Source organism: Leptinotarsa decemlineata, unplaced genomic scaffold (genome assembly GCF_025532065.1).
Source record: "Leptinotarsa decemlineata unplaced genomic scaffold, Ldec_3_MD MMD2_tig00026358_RagTag_RagTag, whole genome shotgun sequence".
NCBI lineage: Eukaryota > Metazoa > Arthropoda > Insecta > Coleoptera > Chrysomelidae > Leptinotarsa > Leptinotarsa decemlineata.
The window spans coordinates 9,075,971-9,088,962 of NW_027412703.1; the positions used below are offsets into that span (position 1 = coordinate 9,075,971).

Consider the following 12,992-nt stretch of genomic DNA (forward strand, 5'->3'; position numbering starts at 1 on the left):
ATCCATCAGTCTTCAGACAATGATCAAATCTACGGGGATATTTCACATTGCGAATAATTTCTGGGGTAATTCTGCTAATTTCGACCTATAGCAGTCTACCTATAGCAGGGGAGCCCACGATGCAAAATGGGGAATTCCTCGAGGTCATTGAGACATATTAGGTTGCAAAGCTTAGATGATTAGAAGAAAAAAAATGTATATAATATATACCTTTTCATCGGTGGGGAAAGCGGCTATAGATTTTTGAATATGTAAAAAAATACTGTTGCATGGACATACTCGAGCGCATCAGATATTGATAGCATGAATGTCCTACGTATTTTCAATAATGTTGGTATGTTAATATGATCGTTTGCATGATGTGGGTGGTTGTACATAAGGGTTTGAAGTGAAAAGAAAAAAAATTCAACCGAGCGCGTCAGATTTTCTAAGGAGGTGTTAAGTGCAAGAAAAAAAAAGCTCTCATTCAATAATCTGACGATTTCGATCAGACGCAAACTCGCCGCCATTATTATAATGTGAAAAAAATTCGCCATTTTGAAATACTCAAGCACGTCAGATTAGGAAATATATGGTTCATCTTTATGTTTCAGACGTGCTGTCTCATAATCTGACGATTATCTAGAGGGATTCGCTTAATCTGACAAAAACAATATTTTATTTTTTAATTTTTCAATTCATCGAACTTAATTAATTGAAAAGCTCAGGAAATAGCATGCAAATAAATGAGTGTATTTTTTTAAGTAGAATACTTGTATTTATAAGAAAAAAAAATTTTTAAATGCTCAAAAAAAATTTAATTTTTTTCAATCAATTGATTAATTGACGAAGAAAAGAGAAATTTAACTTTGGTAAAAAACAGAAAGTTTAATTTCTCTTTTCTTCATTATGATTTCCTACCACGTAGTAACGGCTACATCCATCAATTAATTGATTAATTAATCATCATCTTCATCACGAGCGAGTCTCTGTGATCAACTGTGATGGCATCATGGCAACAGAATTCACAGTGGGAACGGAGTGAGAGAATAATAGATAGAGAAAAAGTGAATAGAGAATAGAGAAATAGAAACTCGGAGAGGGAAATATAGGTATCACACAGCTGCACGCATTAAACTTCATCGACGAATTTTTGTTATTTCGGCTTGCAGAAATCGTCAGATTATATATTTTTCATTATCCTTGAGTTATTTCCTTCAAAATGAAAAAAAATAGCTACGCTCCAGAATTTCGAAATGGAGTTATTTTTTTTACAACTTTGCTGCCCTCCCCTTTTCTTTACGTCACTCTCAAATTGTCACATCACTGGAATATACACATTTTAGCAGGTAATTAACTCACTCTACCTTAATCTGACGCGCTCGAGAATTTCTGATGATCAATTTTTTTTACTAATCTGATCCTTTATCCCTCACAGGCGGCCTTATAAATGGAGCTCATATTTGGTGGAGGTACTTAACCGGGTACAAGGTATCCCCCTATATATTAATCTGCCGCGCTTTAGTGAATCCCGAAATCCCCGCTTGGGCTACCCTATTACTACGCAGAGTTTCGATTTCAAATAACTTCACAGTATTATTCTTACAAAGTGAAAATACATCTACAAAGTAATGAAGATGATCTCGTTCACTGCATGGAAATCTGTCAAACGATGCAGGATTTATGTAACCGCAATCCATGTTTCTTTAAACAAATTATGTGTTTTGATGAGGCAACCAATGAAACTGTAGATATTGGGGTAGGAATAATCTTTATTGAAAAAAAGTCAATGTTTGGGCATAATAAAAGCCAAGATTTTTGGCCTTAATTTTTTGAAGGAGATCCTACAGAGGAGCGTTATACCAAACGCCAACAATCCCAACTCACCAAATGGAAACATAAGGCTGCAACATGACGATGCACCATGCACGTGATGTTCGCGAGAATCTGAATAAATGTTTCTCTAAGACAGGGGTTCCCAACCTTCTTGCACCTGCGTATCAATTGACTCTTTGAGAAATTTTGGCGTACCACCAAACCTAAATATTTCAATGAACGTATAATATTTAATTTTATAAAAGTTTTCAAATGTTTTTTCAATGGAATTCTTGGGAAAACTTTATATTTAATAGTTAGATATTTATTTATTCATAACATGCTTGAAATGAAGGAGAAATAGAAAGATTGAAATGGTATTAATTTGCAGTTTTATTTTTTACCCATGGGTCTAAAATCATACAAATGAAAAATTAGTACAAATTCAGCAAAAAATTAATCATCATACAAAATATACTTTTATAGTATTTTGTGCGAAACTTGTTGTTTGCCTGTGATTAAAATATCAACATTAGGACTGATTGAACTCAACTTCACTCTTGAGTCCTCTTCAAAAGTTATTCTGCTTCTATGTTCATTTTTTATGTACAAGAGTTCAGAAGATCCACTCTCACACAAGTAACTCATAAAAAATGATATCAAGAATAGCAGAGCTTGCCTGAAGATCATAGGGTACTTGGTTTTACATCCGATCCAGAAGTTAATTGAAGATTTCCCTTTAAAATAATCTTTCATGGAACTATTTTCTGTATGATCGTTAAAATCTTGTTTTAGTTACAATTCATTTGGTGAGGTTCCTGAAAAATAATTTCTGATCCAGTCCACTTTTGAAGGCCATCCAAGTGAACAATGATATCTGCAACCACATCTGGCATTGGAGATATTTCATTTCCTTCAAAAGATGATGATAGAGTAGGAAATGCAGATAAATTCTTCTCCTGTATTTGTAAACAAAACAGAACCAACTTTCTCTTGAAGGAGTTTATTTTTCCACTGGCTCTGAAGGCTGTTGTGTTTGGTCCCTGAAGTCCCGAATTCAGAGTGTTGAGTTTGTCAAAAATGTCGGATAGATAAACCAATCTTGACAACCATTCTTCATGAGCAAACAATTTTTTGACGTCATGATTTTTTTCACTCAAACATAAAAACTTCTGATCTAAGTTCAAAGAGATGGTTCAAAATTTTTCCCTTAGATTAAAACCTCACTTCTGTATGCAGGCTTTACATCCTTTACAATTCTTAAACTAGCAAGGTATGACGTATCAAGTTAGTATCAAGTTAGTATCAGTATTGACAAACTTCGTCAAACATTGAGTTTCTTAAAAGATTTTCTTTAAAAGACTCAATGGATTCACTGATCGAATCAGGGTGTTTGGTATTTTGATGTCGCATCAGTAAAGAAGGCTTCGTGTTTTGGTTCGACAGTGTTTCAAGAAATACAACACATTGAGGAATAGGAATGTCACTACGTCCTCGTCCCTGGCTTCACTATAAAACCGTGCTGTAAGTAGCTTTCATCGTATTTATGATTGGCCGGTGATTTAGATTTTTTAGCTCAATCCTTTGAAGTAGAAGAGAACGTCAGAAATCATTTCTTAGTTCAGTTTTCTTATATGAAATCACAATTAAGTATTACAACACCCCATCACAACAACATATAAACATTGCACAATCACTAGCAATATCGTGAGGCGGAAAAATGTAGGTGTGGGGAAAGAAGGAAAAACAGCTTTCTGGCGCCGTCACTCCTCACGCGTACCACCTAAAACGTTCCCACGTACCACTAGTGGTATGCGTATCACCTGTTGGGAACCTCTGCTCTAGGAGATAGATTAGTAGATGCGAAACGATAGAGTGGTCCCCAAGATCTACAGATCTCACGCAACTAGATTTTTTCTCATGAAGTAAGTTGAAATCAAAGGCCTATGTATGTAAATCGTAGAATGTAGAGTAGTCAAAAAATCGATTGAGGGTCGAAATTAGCAGAATTACCCCATGAGTTATTCGCAATGTGCCAGACGAATGTTTTTGTAGAATTGTTCCTTGTCGAGAGACTGGTGAACGTCAGTTCAAAAATCTCATTCAATAGTTGTATTTTTTTGGAACTTTCAAACTATCGATTGTTAAACCAATCTATAAAAATGGCGAGAGGAGTGAGGTGACAAATTACAGACCAATATCCCTTATTCCTTGCCTAGCCAAGATATTAGAAAAAGTTGTGAAAGTTAGGCTTAATAAATTTCTTTCAAAATATAAACTTTTGTCAAATTCTCAGTACGGTTTTCGTGAGGGAAAATCCACGCAAGACGCAATTGCCATTGTGTCAAACAATATTTATGACTTTCTAGATAAAGGAATTCCGTCGATTGGTGTATTCCTAGACCTAGCCAAGGCATTTGATACCGTGGATCATTCCATTCTTCTGGACACACTTGCAGATTTGGGAATAAGAGGTACAGCACATTCGTTTTTCAGAAGTTATTTGAAGAACAGAAAAACAGAAAGTACGAATACAAGATAGTGAAAGTGAAGAACAAGAAATCACATGTGGTGTATCCCAAGTCACGGAATTAGGGCCTGTATTGTTCTTGATATATCTGAACAATATTTTTCAATTGGAGAGAAACGGAAAGATCGTTAGCTTTGCGGATGATACCGTCATAATATATAATGACAATAATTGGTATGAACTTAAATTAAAAATTGAAAATGACCTGACAGAAATAAAATTGTGGTTTGATCATCGCTTATTGTCAATCAATTTCAACAAAACAATTTACTTACCCTTCAGTAGCTTTGAAAATGCACTCTCCACCTTTGATATCATGATCCAAAAGAAATATAAAATAAATCAAGCCAAAAATATCAAATATCTTGGTATTGTATTAGATTGTCACTTCAAATGGGACCAACATGTGAGATTTCTGACTCAAAAGTTACGCTGTATCCTGTACAAATTCAAACAACTGACGCAATATCTCAATATCAAGCAGAAAATAATGATATATAAGAGTTTAGTAGAATCTCATTCGAATTATGGAATCATTGGTTGGAGGGGTCTTTCGAAAAGTTATTACAATATACTGGAAATCTCGCAAAAACGGTTTCTCAAAATTCTTCTCAATAAGAATAGAAGATATTACATACAAGCAAATCTGAGACACTTTATATACAGATCTGAGTTGATAATGCAAAACCATAATTACTCGACTAGGCATAAATATAATTACAAATCACCCCTTACGTATAAGTCGATCGGGCAAAAAAGCTATCCATATCTTGGGCCTAAGTTGTTTAATACATTGCCAAATGATATTAAAAATGAGGTCTGCGCACACCGTTTCAAAAAAAAACTCTTGAACATTATGTACAAAATACAAGCAGAAACAATTTTCATTAAAGTATAGAGAGTTAAATCAAATAGGCAATGGATTGAAATGAATAGAATTAAAAAAAATTAAAAAAAAGTATAATAAAAGTAATGACATTTTCACCATTGAATTCTTCAATGTAGATATTTTAGTATGTTTTTGCTTTTAGATTTTAATTTTAGATCATTTTATTAGATGAACTTATACACTCTGTGTATGTATATTTCGTTTCAATTAGTAATGTCTTATGTGTTTCTTTTAAAACTTACAAAGAAGTACTTGTACTTCGTATGCTGTAAATTTATTAACCGTTAGTTTTAGAAATTTGTTTTCAAATTACAATTTTGTACTATTATCCTTGTACTATTATCCTTGTGTGTGAATAAATATTATTATTATTATTATTATTATTATTATTATTATAAACCTATTCTTCCACTGAAAAAAAAATAAATTTTTGGTCACCCAGTACAAATATATCAAATCAGTTATCTTTTCACATATAGTCAATGGGCATACTTGAAGACTCGCTATAAATCAAATCATCTGCATATATGCTGTTGGCGATACAACTGCCGCAATATATTTTTAATTATTGGAACACACTTGCAGACCGATTTCGGGCTGTTTGGCCACTCGTCAGTGCAAGGTAGTGTATATCATCAACATAATTCATTCAGTTTAGTTCGAGGATTGATACTCTGAAGGAATTTCATTTTCAATTATCGGAAATCGTCGACTTTATATTGATGATATACACTATCTTGCACTGACGAGTGACCAAACAGCCCGAAACCGGTCTGCAAGTGTGTTCCAATAATAATTGAAAATCTATTGCGGCGGTTGTATCGTCAACAGCATATGCAGAATAACTTCTGTGAAAAATCGTGCACTGACACATGTCGGATATAATTCAACCCCCTTCGTGGTATTAGCCAGGAGAGTAGTTGTTTTTTGATAGATGTCAGTCCATTAACCTACAGTGTAGGGAGTTGAGACAGGCCTGAACGAATTGTTCTTTTAGATGATTTCAAATCAGTTAGCATCAGTGAAACAAAATATATTTGAAAACACAAATGAATTGAATTTGATTGAATGGATAAAAAAAGGAAGTGAACTCATTTGCACAGTGTTACCATATCTTTCGATTCCCAATGAATTACCTTTCAGAATAGGCGCCAAACTCTCAAACATTTTGACATTTCCTCTACTCGTGAATTGACCCAGACACATTTCCAAATAATACATTGGCCTTCCAAAAAAAGTCAAAACTAAAAGGTAAGGAATCACGAAGGCTCCCCCTCCATTTTCATATGCTACGAATGGAAATCTCCAAATATTTCCCAAACCAACGTTCATGGCAATGCAGGACATCAAGAATTCTATACTACGTCCCCATTGTGGCCTATCCTGTGGGACACCTTTCACGGCATTGTCCTGAAAATTTTTATAATCAGTATGGAAAATATTCGTTTTCGGGTGATGATGCTTGTGGATACTAACAATCGAAAAGTCGCGAAACAATTTGGTTTTGAAATATTATAATTTTATATCAATTCATTTGTTCAATTTTGAATTTTTTGCTTATTTTTATTTCATTTCAAAGTTTTTTGCTTTCAGTTGTTTTCAAATCATATCATATTAGACAACGGAAGTCTGAACTAATGAAATCCACACTTCAGATTAGGTTAGGTTAGGTTATGTTAGGTCTGAAGTGGGTGGGTCTATTCGACCCTCCACCGCAATCCACAAGGGTTTATTGATTATTATCACATATTCATATGAGTGGTCTTTCAGGTCAGATGGTGAGAGTATGGCTCTGCCGAACTCTAAAAACCTGATTCGATCCCTAGCGTGGCAGGCAAAAAATATGTGCCCCGCTGTTTCATCATTTTCCAGAGGTGACACACACTGTCTTTCTACAGTCCGAGTCTCTGCATAATATGATGTTTCAAATGATAGTGACCTATAAGAAGACCTGTTAAACCGCGTAATTCATCCCTACTGTGGTCTAACAACAGTTTGGTATCAAGCTTCGAAGGGTGAATAAACGCCTTGGAGTGTGCCAATCCTGGAAGATTCTGCCAGAAGTCCTTAAATCATTTTGCCATCCAGGTGTTCAATCTTTGTTTGGCAAAGCCTAAAGCTATGCCAATGACAGGTTCTGGTCCGATGAAGTTGCTTGCAGCACCCTCCTTTGTAAGGAAGTCAGCAGCCTCATTGTTTTCTAGGTCAGTATGGCCGGGAATTCAGACCAGAGACAATCTCTTGAGTCTTTTTATCGAGGAGAGTCGTTTTTGGCAATTTGCTACCAATTTCGACGTTGTTCGGTAGGAGCCAATAGGTTAAAACGCCGCTTGACTGTCACAGAATATTTTTATTGACTTGTGTATGAGGTTGGATTCTTTCAATCTCCCAGCACACAATTCAATAACGTGAATTTCCGCTTGAAATACAGTCGCATAGGTTCCTAGGCATGTTTTTGATCCATCACTCTCTGTTCTTAATACCTTCTTTTCCTGGAGGATCCAGTCCTCTCTACTCGGGAACAGTACTTCATAAATCAGTTGGTAGTTGACAATTGGAGACTTCCAGAATGCTGTGACTTCCAGTGTCAACCAACAGTCTGTTGCACTCTGTATTGAATTGATTTGTGCAATTGGCAATGTGTACAGGTGTATATGCAGCCCATCTAGCCTCTGTCCCCAGAAAAATGTGGAAAGGAGGTAGATCTAGAGATGGATCTCCATGGCCGCTGACGGTCTGGTACTGATGGCACCACTGATGGCCAGACAAGCATGTCTCTGTAAGCCAGAGAGCTTCGCCTGTGCCGTTTTCTGTGAAGCCTTCGGCCACCAGGCAATTGCACCATGAGTAATCATTTGTCTGACAATCATCACATAAATCCAATGGATTTGTTTAGGACCTAAATCCCAAGTTTTACCACAACCCAACTTTTACCACTACTGAGTACTGAAAATAAGAATTTTTCCCCTTTGATAACCCTGTATGTGAGCAGTTATTTAACCTCTGATCGGGTAAAATTCTGGTTATTTCATGACCCACTCAATCCAGACATTCTAACCTTAGAGCAGTTGGAAGCTTTTTGCTACGGCAGACTGAACAGAATGGATTTCACGAACCGATAACCACTGAAGAAGTTAAAATAAATATTTATTTACTCACATTCTCAATTTCTTTTTCGGCCTTTTGCTGAATTTCCACTTCGTTCGTATCTCTCATGTAAGACGGGTTATCATAAACAGTAATCTGAAGAAATATTGAATTTCAAACTTGATATAATTTTTAAGAAATTTCATTTGTCACCTCTTCAACTTCATTTTTTGTATTCCCTTCAATGTTTCCGTTCATTTGTTCTTTATTCATGACGTGAGCACTGATTTTGGAAACGTTCTCCTTTAATATTTGTCAGATATAACATATGAAAATATTATCCAACATTAGAACGAAATTTTCACTCGGACATTTTTACGCCTGATTTCCCATTGAAATACCACTTCACATTTATTCCATGTAATTAATGCGTTTGAATAGATTTTGCAACTGTTACTACGCTCAGATTCTGTTCAAGATATAAGCTTTGCTTTTATCAGATTGTTTGCCATATAATATTATATTTTCAATGACTATGGGTTTATTTGCAGTTTATGGGCGCTGTGAAATAGTGTGCAGATTATTTACATTTTTTGATAGAACCGGCGCACATCATAATTCATAGTGAAGTGATTTAGGAGCAGCACTCCTTCTAAGTTAGAAATAGTTGCCAGAGTTATCAAATAATTCAAAACAAAATTGGCGACGAGGACTAAAACGTGGTTTCAATGAATATTTCAGTATGGATGCTCAGCAATTTGTTATTATTTATCTATTTATTTTTATCCAAACAGACCAAAGATCTAATTACATGGATGATGATTATAAAATAATCTTCTCATTTCAATAATTATAAATCATGAGAGTCAGTGACCATGCTACGACTGGCCAATACATGTAGTGTGCTTGTAGATTCGGATTGGACTCTACCTCAGGGAGTATTTCGTAAAGCAATATTAGATTATTTCTTGAATACATCTGTTTGATACGGTATAAATACGTGTTAGGAATCACACGTTAAAAGGTAAGACCTCGTTGGTCCTTAGCTCGCACAAGTTACTCAACTTCTGAGAGTTGTCGTTCGTATGGGAGCGACAGCTGATTAACGAAAAAACAGATTTTAAATAGGTTTGTTTCGATTCAACAAAACTTTCATTGTTTCCTCGTTGTGTACCTACTTAAAAACTTTGAAGTTGAATAGCAATGAACTATATGTACTCTGTTATTGAATAAAGTTGTGCAATAAAATCGATAATAATAATATATATATATATATATAAATTTCTTATCAATAGAAAAGCATATTCTTGCACAGATGAAAATGCTGAATATAATCTGTCTGTTCAAAATCTGTTTTTCTGTTAATCAGCTGTCACCCCTATACGAACAACAACTCTCAGAAGTTGAGAAACTTGTGAGAGTTAAGAACTAACGAGATCTTACCTTTCAACGTGTGATTCCTTACACGTATGTATGCAGTATTGCACAGATGCATTCACAAAATAATCTAATATTGCTCTACAAAATACTCCCTGAGATAGAGTCAAATCTAAATCTACAAGCACACTACATGTATTGGCCACCAACGGAATATTGAATGGATAAGCTCCGGGAAGGGGCATTGAATCTCAGTAATGATAGGATTCCTGGTGCATTTATCCTGTTGTTTATTACATCATGGTGACGGATCTCCTGGTTTCTGAAGAGAGTACTGTGAAGTCATGTCTAAGTTGATTGGATCTGATAACTTTATAGTCAGCCCCAATATAGCACTGTTTATAATATAAATACCTAGGCAATTTATTTTGTATTTTCTCGATTGCATTGATTGGACCGATATTCACCTGACCATATTATACTTGCAATTTCCAATTTGGGTATCACAAGTGAGTGGTATAATAATTTTATAGTATTGTTATTCGTAAAGTCCCGAGTTTGTCTAATAATGAATCCCAACATTCGATTTGACAATTTAGCAACATTTTGAATATGTTTGGCCAACGATAAAGTACTGTTGTAAGTTACCCCAAGATCTCTAACCTCAGAACATCTGTGGAGGACTTCCCTATCCATCATATAATCAAAATTACCAGAATCCTTCAAACGGGTTATTGTGATGATGCTACATTTGTTAATATTGAATTTGAATTTATTTGTGATGCTCCACTCATAAATACTGTCGATGTACCTTTGCAAATTAACACAATCCCTAACTGTTTGTATCTGTTTATATATTTTCAGATCATCGGCAAAAAGCAAACATTCAGAAAATTTCAAAATGAGTAGAACAAATAATAGTGGTCCAAGGTTAGATCCTTGAGGAACACTAGAGTTAGCATGAAATTTACCTGACGTGTTACCGTTGTGTTCAACACAGAAGTATCTATTTTGTAAATAACTTTTCAATAATTTTAACAAACCCTCAGAAATTCCAATTATATTTAGTTTATAAAAAAAAACATCGTGGTCTACTTTATCGAAAGCTTTTCTGAAACCCGTGAATATGGTATTGAGTTGACTCTTTAATTCTAGTGTATTAGTAAAAATGAATAGATTGGTATTTATTGATTTATTGTCAACAAAATCAGGCTGTTCTTTCGTGATATATATTTTTGTGTGGTGAAATATTCGTGTATGGGTAATTTGCTCAAATAACTTGGCTGGAGCACACATTATGGAGATTGGCCGATAATTTTCAATGACACATTGTTTTCCACTCTTATAAATAGGTGTTGTTATAGCAGTTTTCCACATATCTGGAAAAACATTTGACTTGATGATAAGGTTCAATATGTGCAGAAGTGATATTTTTACTCAATCGCCACAAGCTTTCAGGATGTATGGGGAAATTCCATAACACCAGCCGCTTTCTTTGGTTTCAATTCCTTTATTGCATTTTCAAAATCTGATCCTCCTATTTCCCCAATGTGGCAAAAATTGTTAACTACATCACCATCATTTATGAAATTGAGATTATATCCGGATTTACTTGTCTCATAAACAGAAGAAAAGAAACTTGCAAATATATCAGCTGTATCATTGTCATCTATTTGATTATTTTTGTAAGAAAAGATTTCTGAAGTCGACAATTTTTTACTATTATTAAAATAATTCCAAAATTGGTTCACATCGGTTTTTAATCCATCTTCTACCTTTGATACGAATTCTTTAGATTTCGATCTAATCAAGTTTTCACGTTTTTTTCTCAATTCGTTATACCTTTCTCCGTAATAGACCGATACTAGTCTTAACTTTGTAAATATATTTTCTTCTTTCCATAATTCTTTGACCTCTTTATCAAACCAAATAGGATTTTTTTCCTTTTCGAATATTGTTACATTTTGGCACGCATTCATCAATAATTGTGTTCCATACAATAGAAAATTTATCTACAACCTCATCCACAGTATTTTCATATAACACACTATCCCAATAAGTATCTCTAAGTTGTTCACTCAGCATAAGACAATTAGCTTTTTTGCATATAAATAAATCTTGGTTCTTATAATTCGTTTACACGTTCTTTTTCACGTTGAATTTTTATAGTGATTTCTAAGGCAGGATGATAAATATCTTCCTTGACAAATGATAAAGAATCCCTTAGCCTTCAGAAGCGATTACCAAGTCCAGTGTTTTTCCCTGCAAATTGGGAATGTCATTATACATATAACTGAAAAGTATTAAAATTCATGAAATCAGTTAAAATTGCAAGTTTTTCACTTGCAATTGGATAGTTCAAGATTCTACCAGTTATTTCTATGTTTTTACAACAACATTTATATTACCTGGCAGAAAGTCCATGGCCGATTCATAAATATTAATGTAACTATTTGAAGGAATATATAACACACAAAGTGTGTACTTACAACCATTAACTTCCACCTTCACAACCAGTGCCTCAAAAAGTGTCGCTTTCCTAACTACTTAAATTTCGTACTTCTTTCTGATAGCCAGTAAAACACCTCCTCCCGTAGACTTGTTTGTATATTCGAAATCTCTGTCAGCTCGTACCAGATGAAAAATATCTGTATCTACGATTTCACCGTCTTCAACTCCCTCTCGTAACCATGTTTCAGATATATGTAGCTATAACTTCTTAAGCCCAAACTAAGGAATTTCTGAAAAACTCGTATATTTACTATTCAAACCTCTGCAGTCTTGGTAGTATACCCTGAAATTACAAGCCATATTCATGTGGAACTTCCAGGGCTCACACTCAATAAAAATATAACACACAATGTTTTATGAAATAAGAGTAGCGATGAATTCCTAACTACTTAAAATGAAACTACAATGAATTTCAAGTACAAATGACACATATGAGTGTAAAATAACAGCTACATATAATTTTAAACTGAATATTCAACATCATCATCAACCATCATTATAGAATTAGATTTATTCTCAATTGTAACAAAGTTTCAAATTGAACAGTGTAAATCTAGGTTAACCAAAAGAAGAAAAGAAAAAAAATCTCATGCCTTTATCAGTACGAAGTTTACCTTTTTATAAATGTTCAGCTCAAGTAACTGTGTCCTATTTCCAATTTGTTTAACAATGTGCTTAACGGATACTCTCCCATTCCTCCAAATTTCTTTTTGGCGTCCATTTGCGGTTTATAATTATGTTTAGACAAATCTTCATTGATGTATATGCCTGTTCCTTTCAAAGCCAACCTGGCCCGGTACACAT

At 34.4% G+C, this 12,992-nt stretch overlaps 1 protein-coding gene across 1 annotated transcript in view; it reads right to left on the reverse strand.

The window, feature by feature from the left end:
• Nucleotides 1-8,775, reverse strand: part of LOC111515807 (sodium-dependent nutrient amino acid transporter 1) — an 82,681-nt gene extending 73,906 nt beyond the window's left edge. Inside the window, exons 1-3 of the mRNA XM_074184837.1 lie at nucleotides 8,514-8,775; nucleotides 8,373-8,456; nucleotides 6,350-6,623 (exon numbers count right to left, since the gene is read on the reverse strand). Coding sequence (XP_074040938.1) covers nucleotides 6,350-6,623; nucleotides 8,373-8,456; nucleotides 8,514-8,573 — 418 coding nt within the window. The 5' untranslated portion in view covers nucleotides 8,574-8,775. The remainder of the gene's footprint in view (nucleotides 1-6,349; nucleotides 6,624-8,372; nucleotides 8,457-8,513) is intronic.
• Nucleotides 8,776-12,992: the final 4,217 nt, after the last annotated feature.